Source organism: Podarcis filfolensis, assembly GCF_964270895.1.
Source record: "Podarcis filfolensis genome assembly, chromosome: 8".
Taxonomy (NCBI): Eukaryota; Metazoa; Chordata; class Lepidosauria; order Squamata; family Lacertidae; genus Podarcis; species Podarcis filfolensis.
Window position 1 is genome coordinate 72,167,241 of NC_139611.1, and position 14,532 is coordinate 72,181,772.

General features: G+C 48.1%; 2 protein-coding genes across 3 annotated transcripts in view; both read right to left on the reverse strand.

Moving 5' to 3' along the window:
• HPN (hepsin) overlaps nt 1-9,857 on the reverse strand; it is a 32,961-nt gene extending 23,104 nt beyond the window's left edge. The window contains exons 1-2 of one of the 2 annotated variants that reach the window (XM_083627598.1): nt 9,639-9,857; nt 377-496 (exon numbers count right to left, since the gene is read on the reverse strand). In XM_083627598.1, coding sequence (XP_083483724.1) covers nt 377-392 — 16 coding nt within the window. In that variant the 5' untranslated portion in view covers nt 393-496; nt 9,639-9,857. Of the gene's footprint in view, nt 1-376; nt 497-5,576; nt 5,805-9,638 lie in introns of those variants that run through there. The other variant, XM_083627597.1, reaches the window with a different exon arrangement.
• LOC310769052 (membrane-spanning 4-domains subfamily A member 4A-like) overlaps nt 1-14,532 on the reverse strand; it is a 639,318-nt gene that overhangs the window by 449,180 nt on the left and 175,606 nt on the right. The window lies entirely within an intron of this gene.

Sequence of the window (14,532 nt, forward strand, 5' to 3'; positions counted from 1 at the left end):
CGAGTAAATCAGAGCTGGATTAATCTCTGCTCTAAGGACTCTATAGAGGCTCACAGGCGTCACTTACAAACAAGAACAAGAAACACTCTTTGCTGCAGCATAGAGTCACCTGCAGCAAACCTAACACAACTCACCCTGTGGAATTTGCCCACCTCCGAACGGAACAAAAACCTAGAGAGAGGGTGCCAAGAGGTCACTTAATGGGCACATGACCTCACTGCCTTTCCCAGGGCAGCAGGAATCAGCCAGAAATGTTAATGTTTAAGTCCTGCTCTGGCTGAGTGAGGGGTGGGGGTGCTGGGGAGGAAAGCCTGGAGTTAAATGGGAAAAGGCATGGGAGGTTCTAGGGCCTTCAAAAAAAAAAATTGCAACTCACCATCTTTTTCAGCCATTTCAGAACTGGTTAATCATCAAACCTGCTGGATCCTCCTTTCCGAAATTCAGGTCTTCCAGGAGAGGAGGCCTTTTTTACGGGGCTGGGGGGAGTCTGGAAGCCCTATAGGCAACAAAAGATGAATATAAGCCTCAAGAAACCTTGAACCCATCTGCCAGGGCTGAGTCGAGAAGGAGGCAAAGTTGGGCACCTGCCAGGACCCTGAGATCAACAGAGAGCCTGCTGACCTAACAGGGCTGCCATTTATAGTTTGCACAGAGTAGTCAAGAACATCAGATATACCCTAAGCAGATTCTCAAGTTTGCATGTTCCAGCTCTTACAGGTTGCAAGGCTGTGCTGTGGGTGCCAAGACCAAGGGCCCCCGAAATCCTGGAGCCACAGCACCGCCCACCTTTCCATTGAGCATGCAAAGAAAGTAGTGGTAGTTCAGAGCCATATACCCACTATATGGAAGTTAACAACAGGACAACAAAAATGGATTTTACGTGCTCTAATGGTAGCCAAGAAATTGATGTTGGTGAACTGGAAGAATAAAGACATGATCTCCCTTAATCAGTGGTTTGATAATATGATAACACTTGCAACCTACGAACGGGCTGCTTACAGACGTAGACTCCACTTGGATAAATACAACAATTTTTGGAACGAATTCATGCAAAATGTAGTATGCTTTTAATATTTACATGAGTATTAGGATAATAATAGCAAGTTTATAAAAGAATGTATGGGTTAGGGTATTTTGGTATATACAGTCGTACCTTGGTTCTCGAACAGAATCCATTCCGGAAGTCCATTCAACTTCCAAAAATGTTCGAAAACCAATGCCCAGCTTCCGATTGGCTGCAGGAGCTTCCTGCACTCAGTCGGAATCTGCACCGGATGTTCACCTTCCAAAAAACGTTCACAAACCGGAACACTTACTTCCAGGTTTGTGACGTTCGGGAGCCAAAACGTTCAAGTCGCAAGGCATTGGCGAACCAAGGTAAGACTGTATTCGTATAATGGTTTTTTCCCCTTAACACAGTTTTGTGTTTTGTTCTTTTTTCATTTTGTATCACTTTGTTGCTTTATAACAGAATTTTTTTTCAATAAAATATCAATTTGAAAAAGAAAAAAAGAAAAGAAAGTAGTGATCAGAGTATCACCATCACACACGCTGACTCTACTTCTCCTCCGCAGAACAATGGGTGGCACACATGGTTCCCCCATATTATTTCCACAGGTAGGTTGAGCTGAGAAAGTGTGACTAGCCCAAGGTCACGCAGGTAGCATCAGGACCGAATCAGAATCTGAATCCTGGTCTCTCCAGCCTTCACCCACTGAACACTAAAAATGCTAAACACTTAGGCAGCATTCCCAGCTGCTTGGGGGCAGGGGAGCATGTACACATGTGGATCTCTCAGCCGGTGTACTGATGGTGGACTGATGCTACATAGAGAAGACTTGGCCCCACAGGAGGACACAGCCTCTTGTAAGAGAGATATCAACAGTACAGGGATAGCTCTCTTGACTTAAGACTTATAGGCCTGGTTTGCACGACAATGTCTGGCCGCTGTTGGAGATGCAAAGCTGCCCAAAGTACTGTGAGGTGATCGAAGACTTCTGGATGGAAATTAAGCAAGAAATTAGAGCAATAGTAGACACCCATCTACTTTTAGACCCTTTAACGATGGTATTGGCAATACACAACACAGGTATTAGCCAAGGTTCTTTTGCCCTGGTCTCTCAAATGCTACTAACTGCTTGCATTTTAATAGCAAAGCTGCAGGAAAAGAGGAAAGTTTCACACTTAATGATTGTGAAGAAGAATAAGATATACAAAATATAATAAACAGATATTAGCAGCTATGAGAAGGAAAGATCCAATCAGCAGGGGAAAATGGTTACCATCTTCATTGCTCAGCAATCAATATGAAACAAATGAACCTCTAATTATGGCCATATGAAGTATGATCTAACTGTAAAATTACATGTGATTATTGTGCATTATAGAGCGGGGGGTGGGGTTTAAAAGGACTGGGCAGTAATGTGCTGGACTTTTATTTCATTTTCTGGCAGCCTTGCAGAAATGTGTTCCAATTTTTTGGTTCACCTTTACTTCACTCTGATGAGTCACTTTCCAAACAAGGACATCAAAGATAAGTTCAATTTCCCAGCAGCGCACCGATGTCCCAGCCGCGAGCACAGAAGACTGTTTTCTAACCCCTCCAGAAATGTCCCTTGTTAGAAATGAGAGTTCAGTCTGGAACCCAAGAGGGAGCATCATACAGTTCAGGAATTATAATGCCCCAAGGGAATCTGCATTACCAGGAACAATGTTATCAAAGTAACTTTCTGCAGGCACTTTCCTATAGACAATGTTCACCCATGGGAACACCCAGAAGAAAGTGCTAGGCAGGTGGGGGGGGCATGTGTCCTACTTTACAGAAGACATTGTCTTCTATTTGAAGGGCTTTCAAGATGACAGTCCTCTGTTTCAGGTGTAAGGAACCTTTTTTTCTGGGTGAGGACCACATGCCCATCTGTATGACCTTCTGGGGGCCAGAGCAACCAAAGTTCATTTTACCTTTACACAGCAGGCTAATTTCTACACACCCCTCTCTATCCTCAATCCAGGCTAGCAAAGAAGCATAACAGAGCTCAAAGACACATTCCAGCCAGGCAAAACCCCTTTAGGGTGTGAAGCACAGCCGGTGGAGAAGTGGCAAAGAGAGAGTCCCAAAGACCAGGCAGAGAGACCTAGAGGGACACATGCAGCCTCCAGGCTTGAGTTTCACATCCCTGTTCTCTTCTGAAGGCATCCTGTTCAAAGGACTGTCCTGTCCAAGACTGGTTGAAAGACAAAGATCTCTTTGTTCTTAGTCCCAATAACTAACTGAGGACCATGAGTTCACCATCCCATATAAGTCCTCGTCCCATCAATGCAGAAGTGCCCAGTACCTCCTTTGGTTTGGGGTGTTCCAGGCTGATGGGAGTCAGGGAGGTGACTGTGTCAGCTTGTCTTCCCTGATCCAGAGGTCCCTGGCCTAATACCCTGAATAGGCAACAATGCGATCTTTCTGTGTATATCCATCAGTTTTCCAAACAAAAATACAGTCGTTCCTCGGCTCCCAAACGCCTTGCGAGTCAAACGTTCCAGCTCCCAAACGATTAAAAACCAGAAGTGAGTATTCCTGTTTTCGAACATTCTTTTGGAAGCCGAATGTCCGACGGGGCTTCTGCAGCTTCTGATTGGCTGCAGGAGCTTCCTGCGGCCAATCAGATGCCATGCTTCGGTTTCTGAACATTTCGGAAGTCAAACGGACTTCCGGAACAGACTCCGAGGTATGACTGTAGTTATTATGCAGGTTCCCTACTCAGCGTTGCTGGCCATGTGACCAGAGTTGGTTCCAAAGGAGCAAAAGGCTCAAATTCACACACACACACACACACACACACACATCCACTTTTAACAGTCAACTCTTCCCCCCAAACACCCTGGGAGTTGTAGTGTGTTAAAGGTGCTGAGGGTTGCTAGGAGACCCCTATTCCCCCTCAGAGAGCTACAATTTCTAGAGTTTCCCGTAAAGAGGGATTGATAGTTAAATCACTCTGAAAATTGCAGATCTGTGAAAGGAATATGGGTCTCTAACAACTCTCAGCACCCTTAACAAAAGCTATATTTCCCAGGGTGCTTTGGAAGAAGCAGTGACTGTTTAAAGTGGTATGAGACTGTTTCAAATCATGCCGGTGGGGTCTGGGTCGAGCCACCATTTTAATTTCCCACAATGCCCTCAAGGTAGCATTGCTCCAGGGCATTGTGGGGAATTAAAATGGTAAACCGTCTCAGACAACTGTGCCCCCCACCTGCTCTCAGTTCACCACGACCCCACCACCAAAGAAGGAAGCTCACCCAAGGGTATTGCCCAAACTGCCCTGTATTATCTTAGGAGAAGGAGAAGGCAGTGAATTAATTAATTCAGAAAAATTGTAATTTATTAATTCAAAAGACATGGGATGTGGCAAGGGAGTAATTTATTATAGGAGGCTATCGAGAAACATTCTGGAGCAATCTTTCTACTAAAGAATTAAAGGATATTAACAATGAGATATACATGGGGGGTGGGGGCAGCTGCTTCCCTAAATCAATAGGTAAAGGAAAAGGGACCCCTGACCATTAGGTCCAGTCGTGACCGACTCTGGGGTTGCGGTGCTCATCTCGCTTTATTGGCCGAGGGAGCCGGCGTACAGCTTCTGGGTCATGTGGCCAGCATGACTAAGCCGCTTCTGGTGAACCAGACCAGAGCAGCTCACGGAAACGCCGTTTACCTTCCCGCCGGAGTGGTACCTATTTATCTACTTGCACTTTGGCGTGCTTTTGAACTGCTAGGTTGGCAGGAGCTGGGACCGAGCAATGGGAGCTCACCCCGTCGCGGGGATTCGAACCGCCGACCTTCTGATCGGCAAGTCCTAGGCTCTGTGGTTTAACCCACAACACTACCCGCGTCCCTCTCCCTAAATCAGTAAGAACACATAAAAATACATAGCTAACGGAGGTTCTGCCCCCCCCCCACAAAAGGCCTGCCACCCCCCACAAAAATCCTGGCTACACCCATGGAGATAGAACATTCCTTAATCCCCAATCCTTCATTTAAAAGGGGAGGAGCACACTTTGGGTTGCATTCAATACTAGCCCTACTCAGGGTAGACCTATTGAAGTTAACGGGCATGATTAATTTAAGTTCCTTCAGCTGGAGGCAAGCCAGAGATTTTAACATCTAGATATCCACACATTTTCAAACCTGTCGGACCAAGTCAACCCCAAACAAATAGCGTCACGTTCAGAAATTCAGAACAGGCCAGAGAAACTGTTCAGATCGAATGCGATAACCCAAAAAAAGTTTAACTGGAGGGTATAGCGGGAAAGCAAAGTAGGCAAATCGAAATGTGGTGCATTCTGCCCAAACTGGAATCCACTGTGAAACGGCAAGTAGCCCATGGAAATATTCAAAAAATAAGAATATCAATGTGATCATATGCCGACAAGCCCCGGGGTGGGGGTGGAATTGTGGGGTGTCCAGAAGGAGGTGGAGGAACACACGGGTTGACAAAGCAGGGCAGCGTTCAAATTCTGCTCCCCACTTCCCTGTGGAATGGGGTTCGCGAAGTAGCAACCGCGGAAGGGAAAGAAGCCCCTCTTACCTCGCTGCCCTCACCGGGGTACTTGCCTTCCCGCTAAGGGGGGCGCGATCTTCATGGCTGAAGAGCCAGAGACAGGGCAGGTCTCCCGGGCTCAGAAGTGCTTCCTTGCGCAAGGCAGCTTCCCCACCTGGGGCGGCGGGAGGAGGAGGGGAAGGGCTAGCAACCCGGGAGGAGCCGGGAGGGGGGACCCGGGCGCGACGGCCCCTTTGCAGCTGTGCAGACACCTGCCAGACGGAGGGGCGGTGGGAGGGAAGGAGCCGGGGGGGGGTGGGGAGGGGAAGAGAACACGCGGTGGGTGTGGCTAACAGGTGGGAGGGGCTTGACGCGTCCGGATCCCATCCCCAGCTAAAGAAAGCGTGAAGGTTTTTTTAGGGCTGGAGGGGAGGGAAACAGCCTGACAGACACAGAGAGGGAGACGGTGTTTGGGGTTTTCAGAGGAAGGGGGAGACCCGGATTCCTGGGATCCATTCCCAGCCTTGAAAGTGAGTTCTTTAAAAAAAAGCCATGACAGGACACCTGGGTCCCTTTCAAAAGTGGCCCGGGATAGTGAGGGTTGACGGAAATAAAGAACTGTTGGATCAAACCATGGGTCCGTTTAAGTCCAGGGTTTCCCAAATTTTGGCCTCCAGCTGCTTTTGGACTACAGCTCCCATTGTCCCTAGCCAGCAGAACCAGTGATAAGGGATGATGGGAACTGTAGTCCAAAAACAACTGGCGACCCAAGTTTGGGGAACACTGGCCAAAGGATGGGGAACCTGTGGCCCTCCAGATGTTGCTGGAGTCCAACTCAGCTTCAAGCAAAGGTGGCCAGCGGCCAGGGATGATGGGAACTGTAGTCCAACAACATCTGGAAGACCAAAGGTTTCCCATCTCTGACCTAGTCCGACACAGTTTGTGTCTCCAACGGCGACCAACCAGCGATGTTCCTGGCGTCTGAATGCGACGTTTGTGATCAGAGGTTAATTCCTTTGTAGAAAAAAATATGCTGGGGCTAAAGTCGGCCTGGAAGCAACATATCTTCTTCTTTTTCATTGTATCGCCTTCCAGCAGTTCTCAAATTGTGGGTCCCCAGATGTGGTTGGACTACAACTCCCATCATCCCTGAGCTCTGGCCTTGCTAGCTAGGGGTGATGGGAGTTGTAGTTCAACAACATCTGGGGACCCACAGGTTGAGAAAGACTGTAAGTCCTTCCTCCCTAACCGCTGGGGATTTTCTGGAGTTAGGGAGCGGTCAGGGGAATGCACTCTGCACGCGCTCATGAGTCCCTTTAGTCCAGGTATCCGTCCTACATTTGGAGCATTAAGCCCTGGCGGGAGAAATGGGCTTGTTTGGTGACCAAATGACGATATTGGGACGGTGCGTTTGTGCTTTACAGCGGGCCACCCTCCCTTTTCATTCTTTTTCCTCCTGAGAGCACGCTCGCCTGCTATTATCCTGCAGGGAGGCGCGAGCTTCAGCCTGAAACAAAATCCGATGGCGAAGAAGATCTCTCCAAAGGGTTTGAATCAACGGAATGCGGTGGTGTTTGAATGGATGGAAAGGTGTTTGTAAAGGGAAAAGGCTGCTCTTTTCTAACTCGGCCCTGCGCTCTAGCTTTTGGAGATCGCCAGACCCGAAGCTCGCGCGCCGCTTCCCCGCCCCCATAGCGCGGCCTCCTTTCTCAAAGCGCCCATTGTCTGCGGCTCACGTCGCACCTGCAACTCAGGAGCCTCTCCAAAGGAGAAGAGACTCTCTCTCTCTCTCTGTGCACACACACAAAGACGCAGGAACAATCCCAGCCCCCAGGCGCAGGTTCATCAGGACCTCCTCTTCCTCCAGCCGCTTCCCTCGTGCCTTCACGCTCCCCCAGTTCCAGCAAACGTCGCCCAGCGAGGAAAGTGAGAGCAAACAGGCTGTGTGGGTCAATGGGATGGAGCTTTGATCTGGGTGAGATCAGGTCAGGCCCAAGACATGTCGGAGCCTGATGTAAAATATCCAGTTGGAAAAGGAACGCCCGTCATGCTAACTAATACGGACCCCAATTCTTTTTTTATAGAGAGAGGTCTTGGCAGCCTTTGTTACAGAAATATTACTGTGTGCAATATTTCAGTATTAAAAACATTTTTTAAAAACCAAATGGAAATGGATATTACTCCCCCCAAAAGCAAGCATTCATTTTGCCCATTGTGAAACATGATACATACCTTTACAGCAGATTCAAAACACGCTCCCCCCACCCTCCAAAAAGTCATGGGAGTTCTAGTTTACCTATCGCAGAGCTACAATTTCCCAGCATCCTTAACAAATTACAATTCCCAGGATTCCTTGGGGCGATGTGCCAATGGACCACCTTAATATCGCTGAGGGTCTTGGCGGACCACTTAATAAATTTTATTGCAGTTGTAGCAATTGTGATATGCTGTATGATTCCTTAATTGTATTTTTCTTTGCTTCTTTTACTTCCATAGTATTCAAAGTGTAATACAATAAAATACAGTATTATAATTAATGGTTGTTGGCATCTATCTGTCTCAAGAGGAAATGGAGTGTGCCTCTCCACTCCATTGTCCCTCCCTGGGGGTCACTTTGTGTATATGGAGGTCCTGGGCTACCCAAATTATAAGACACCACCATGCAGCCTGGCTGATGTGGTCCAAAGGAAAGACGAGCAATACATTTGGCACCAGCTGGGCTGCAGGAGTTGCTGGAAGGAAGTGTGCAAGACACTATCCAACTGTCTCAGGGACTCCACTCCAGATTTGTGTTGAGTTTACTCCCTAGCCTTTCCTTCTTCTGTAGATATCCCTCAAGGCAGTGGAGGTTTAGGACCAGAGATTTCTTTCTCCTAGATGGGCTACCATCCCAGGTTGATGAGCCCCATCTACCCCTCATTTCACTGTACAGCTCATCCAGAAACCACCTTTGTGGCCATTGGACCCACTATTGATATTTTCTGCTCAATCTGCTGATGCCTGTCTTTGCCTGCAGCAGAAATCCCTAACTCACTGAGGGTAGCGGACATCACTCATCCAGGTTAACTCAGTCTCTTACCTCCGCACAATTAACTGTGCTGATATAGCTATAGAGTCAAAGATTTTAAATCACTGACTCATCTAAAGAACATAACCATAAAATCAGATGCAAATTATACAGCTCCCTTTCCTCCTCTGGAATTAATCATCTGTGTCACGTATAAATTTAACTGTATATCTGTCTTAGCTGTTCTGCGTTTTTTGTTTTCCCACTGTCTATGCGACATTCTGTGGTGTGTAATAACCAAGTAGGACTTTCATCAGGGACTGGGTACAGAGCAGAGGGAGAGACTGCCAAAACAAATGGGTCACTTAGCTCTTGGTACACGCAGCGAGCGCAGGAGTGGGGGAAAGGAAAGGGGGAAAGGCAGCGGATCACCCAGCTGCCTGCTTTTCAGAGGAGGCTCAAGTGCAGGTGGGGGAAGTCTTTGGCCACACACACACACACTTAGTTACTGATTACCTGGTTCTCTGCACCACCACCCTGAACTGGATTGGGACAGTGGGGCGGAAGTGGGGGGGAGATCAGGCCAGGAATGGGCAAGAGAGCAGCCGCTCCCACCATCGCCCCTTTTCCATCCCTGCCCAATAAGAAAAAGCACAAAGGCAACTGAGTTCATCCTCAAAGACACATTGCAGCTCTTCTCTCCCGGAGGCAGGGTAGAATGGTGGAGGCCCTTCCCTGTCCCCTGCTCATAGCTGTCAACTTTCCCCCTTTTTTAAGGGAAATTCCCTTATTCTGAATAGGATTCCTCGCAATAAAAGGGAAAAGTTGACAGCTATGTCCCTGCTTGAAATCTCGACCTGCCATTCTTTGCTGCAGCAGGGGAGGCCACATTTTGCTAGCTGAACACAGTATGCTGGGAGGCAGCTGGCTGCATAAAATACTGCACATTTGCAGCATAAAATACTGGCTGGTAGCTTGTAGATTTTTTTAATTAAACTTTTATTAACTCTATTTATTCCAATATATTTTAAGACCATCTCTTGATGCAAGTAAGGTAGCTAACAACAACAAGAAAGTAAGGTAAGTTTACCTTTACCTTTTACCTTATAATTTGTTATTCGTTTCTTCAAACCTTTTCACAATAACCTTCAAATCAATGGGAAGAGCACCATCTTGTCCTCAGGCACCATAAGATGCTGCCTTATACTCAGGCCGTTGAGGAGCCATCTAACTCAGTGATGACTACACTGGCTGACAGTGGCTGGCTGGAGACAGAGTTCTGTCCCAGGCAGTCCAATCTGGAGATGCTTGGGGTTGAATCTGAGCCCTTCTGCGTGCAAAGCAGATGTTCTACCACAGAGCTATGATGACTAAATGTTAAAGAAAAATTCCCCCGGCTCACTTGGATTACCAAACAAAGACACCAGCCAAGAATATAGGAGCAAAACAGCAGCCTGTAGGCCTGAACTTTATTCAAGGAACTGTTGCAACAGGACTTCAAACTACCACATGGAAGAAGCAGAAAGAAGAATGACTCCCCTTTTTATAAGTTTCCCATTTTACCCATAACACCCTTAGCAAAAACATCATACATTTTGTCATAACTATGTCATAAACTGGGAAGTGTCTTCTGGCAGAAACCTGAGTATAAGGTTTGCCCCCTCTCCCTTCCTTCACCTCCACCTCACACCCACTAGGTAAAAGGAAGGTACGTACCGTATTTTTCGCTCTATAACACGCACCTGACCATAACACGCACGTAGTTTTTAGAGGAGGAAAACAAGGAAAAAATATTCTAAACGAAACAGTGGATGTATGATTTTTGTGGTTCATGCTGTGGCCAGACATGTGATCTGACGGTGAGTTTGGGGTAGCCCAATGCAAAAATCCTGAGGATCCATGTGGATCCATGCTTTGTAACCACGTTTTTGCGCCATTGCAGCCCCATGAAACAGTGGGTGCGTGTGTTTTTTGGTGCAGGCTGTAGCCATGGATATGCTATGTGATCTGATGGTGAATTTGGGGTGACCTAGTGCAAAAATCCTGAGGATCCATGTGGATCCGTGCTTTGTAACCACATTTTAAGTGGGGAGGGAAGGAAAAGAACTCAAGGGACAAGGAGCACGCGTGGGGTGTGTGGAGAAGGATGCTGCTAATAATGCAGGAGAGGCTCCTCTCTGGCTTTGCTCCTTTAGAACAAGCAGGCTCTGCGTCTCTCCCTCCACCCCGGCAAGGAAACCATGATAGTAACCACTCTGAGACAAATCAAGAAAAATTGCGACCAACACTCTCCCCCAACAAGCGCAGTGAGGTCAAAACACACACACACGCAGAGAGAGAACTGGCCCTAAAGTCACAGGGGTGCTGGGGGAGTGAACGGGAAGCAAGAAAAGGAGAAGGAGCCCTCACACACACAGAGACACACAGAGTGTCGATTCTAAAGTCGCAGGGGCGCAGGGAGAGTGAACGGAAGCAAGAGAAGGAGAAGGAGCCCTCACACAGACACAGACACACAGAGTGTCAATTCTAAAGTCGCAGGGGCGCAGGGAGAGCGCAGGGGCGCAGGGAGAGTGAACGGGAAGCAAGAGAAGGAGAAGGAGCCCTCTCTCACACACACAGAGTGTCAATTCTAAAGACGGAGGGAGAGCGCAGGGGCGCAGGGAGAGTGAACGGGAAGCAAGAGAAGGAGAAGGAGCCCTCTCTCACACACAGACACACACAGTGTCAATTCTAAAGTCGCAGGGGCGCAGGGAGAGTGAACGGAAGCAAGAGAAGGAGAAGGAGCCCTCTCACACACACACAGACACACAGAGTGTCAATCCTAAAGTCGGAGGGAGAGCGCAGGGGCGCAGGGAGAGTGAACGGGAAGCAGGAGGAGGAGAACGATAGCTCAAGCACACACACACACAGCCCCTACAGTGGCTAATCCAAAATCGGACAGCAAAAAACTGCAGGCAGGGACAGAGAGCATGGGGTTGTTTTAAAGCAGCCAACCCCGCTCTGCTTCTCTCCCTCCTCCCGGCTAGGCTGGCTGAAAAGCTTTGCTGCTACATAGCAGCTCAGTGGGGAGGAGAGAGGAACATAGAGGACGGGGTTGTTTTAAAGCAGCCAACCCCGCTCTGCTTCTCTCCCTCCTCCCCGGCTCCGCTAGCTGACAGGAGCCGCTTACTGTTTCAAAGCGAGCCACGGACTGCTCACAACTGCAGCAGATTCCCCCGCCATCTGTAGGCATTCGCTCCATAACACGCACAGACATTTCCCCCTACTTTCTAGGAGGAAAAATCTGCGTGTTATGGAGCGAAAAATACGGTATTTACATGTTCCTGTTTCCCAGACAAGTTAAGCACACCCTTTCCTCTTGACTGAGACCCCAATCCATTGAGGCTGGGTTTGCTATTGTGATTGGGATGACTACCTGTCTGGCACTCAGGTGCCAGATGCCAGGGATTATCACCCAGGCAGTGGGGCTGCTGTGTACATGGTCTCACGCTTCAGGGATTATGGCTGCCCCTAGCTCTCTCCCAAGCTCCTCTTCTGGTAGCCATTTTCCTTCTGATTAGAACGTTGGAATGGTGTAAATCCATCACTGGAGTGGTTTTACATGACTTCCTAAAGTTTTCCCATTGAGCCAGTACATAGATGCATTTATCAGTTTGCTACATTTGGTAATGTTCAGTGGAAGATCTTTGTCTTTGCCTCGTAGTGTGGAGAGGCAAGGCTTGGGGGGGGGGTCCACCCCCCTTCCAATTCCCGGTAACCCTAAGCAGGAAGATGTCTCGGGACAGCCCTCGATGAGGCCCTCATCCATATGTCCATCATGTTCACATCAAAAATGTGGTGAGCTGCAGGATCGTAAAGGTAAAGGGATCCCTGACCGACTCTGGGGTTGCGGCGCTCATCTTGCTTTATTGCCCGAGGGAGCCGGGATACAGCTTCCGGGTCATGTGGCCAGCATGACTAAGACGCTTCTGGCGAACCAGAACAGCGCACAGAAACGCCATTTACCTTCCCGCCGGAGCGGTACCTATTTATCTACTTGCATTTTGACGTGCTTTCGAACTGCTAGGTTGGCAGGAGCAGGGACCGAGCAACAGGAGCTCATCCCGTCGCAGGGATTCGAACCGCCGACCTTCTGATCGGCAAGTCCAAGGCTCAAAGGAGTAGATAGGAGAGGGACAACTGGGCCCTCACCTCAGTGCCATTTTTGAAGTTTGGGTTGAGGCCTGTCCATTTTGGATAAATAAAGATGGCGGGCGGCCCCTAAGGATGTTAGCTGAACTGAGAACTTTCCGCCCACCACTGCAGTAGCCTCTGGGGAACAGGTGAGGAGCAGCATCACAGCCAGACTGGGCTGGCTAGGAGCCCTTCTGAGCCGACTGCTGATGCTGAACCTTATCATTCAAGCGCTGGATAGGAAGCCCCCAGAAGTCAAATTGGCACCCTGGGCTGCCAGTAGTAGCTGCTGATCTTTGTCATGACCCTCCTTGTAACACACATCAGGTAACTCCAGTTTTGCCTAGGATGGAAGGAACGCATTTTGGAACCTGTCAGGATTTTCAGATGCCTCATGCAGGATGATTCTTGCCAGACGCTGCCCTCCTTGGATCATGTTTCTGTTTTTTTATCCTCCAAACAAAGCTCATTTCTTGCCTTGTTCCCTTGGCAGCCAATGGCGTTCTCTCTACAGGCATTTTCTTCCAGCTCCGTCTGCCTCCTATTGTGTTACACACAAACACACACCCGTGCAGATTTAAAAAATTCCCTCTTGCCCTTAAAGCTGCAGAAGAAATTTCTCCCATCCTTCCCCCTATGAGGGAAACTATAGGCCATCAACAAAACAAAAGAGGAAAAGAGAGGGGATTTTTAGAGAATCCATTCTTTGGAGATGGAAATGAAAAATGAAGTAAGCTCCTGAACTACATGTTGTAGTGTTGGTGCTGACCTTTAAAGCTCTAAATGGCCTCGGTCCTGTATACCTGAAGGAGCATCTCCACCCCCATCGTTCAGCCTGGACACTGAGATCCAGTGCCGAGGGCCTTCTGGCGGTTCCCTCATTGCGAGAACTAAGGTTACAGGGAACCAGACAGAGGGCCTTCTCGGTAGTGGCGCCCACCCTGTGGAACACTCTCCCTTCAGATGTGAAGGAAATAAGTAGCTACCCTATCTTTAAAAGACATCTGAAGGCAGCCCTGTTCAGGGAAGTTTTTAATATTTAACGCTGTATTGTTTTTAATACTTGATTGGGAGCCGCCCAGAGCGGCTGGGGAAACTCAGCCAGATGGGCGGGGTATAAATAAATTATTATTATTATTACTATACAGCCTAGGACCCTCGTACCTATGGGACCACCTCTCCTGGTATGTCCCACAGAGGATATTATTATTATTATTATTAGTGTTATGAAGTCTAACTATTTATTATAACCTGGGAAGGTGATGTTAACATGCACCTGAAGCACTGGAAGGGGTAAAAGCAGGGCGGTGTTGGGGCACAGGTTCAAGGGGGAATCTGGCAGATAAAGAATTAAACACTGCTTTTACACACACACACACACACACACACACACCACAGCAAAGCTTCACTTTGTGTCAGATAAAGGAGGGCCACCTGGCCACCCTTAGCACACATCTAGATAAAACAATGCCTCAAAACCATCTCAACGGTAGGCCTTATATAGCGAGGAGCAGCCAATAAGAAAGAGGCAGGTGTCAGCTGTCGTAAGAGAGTCAGGGTCAGAGAGGGGAATAAAGGAAAATGACCCTACCAATATCAGAATTATAGTGCTCTACCTTAAAAACCCCACAAGAAAATGAACTGTGCCTTGCAGAATGCATCGTTTGAGAATAAATCATTTTGCTGTGCCTTTTTACCTTCTTTTGCTATCACTGAAATGTATCAGAATGCATGCTGTGTCTTTTTCATGTATCGTTGAATGTATCATTTTGCTGTGTCTTTTTTACCTTTTGCTATCACTGAAATGTATAAGAATGTATCTGA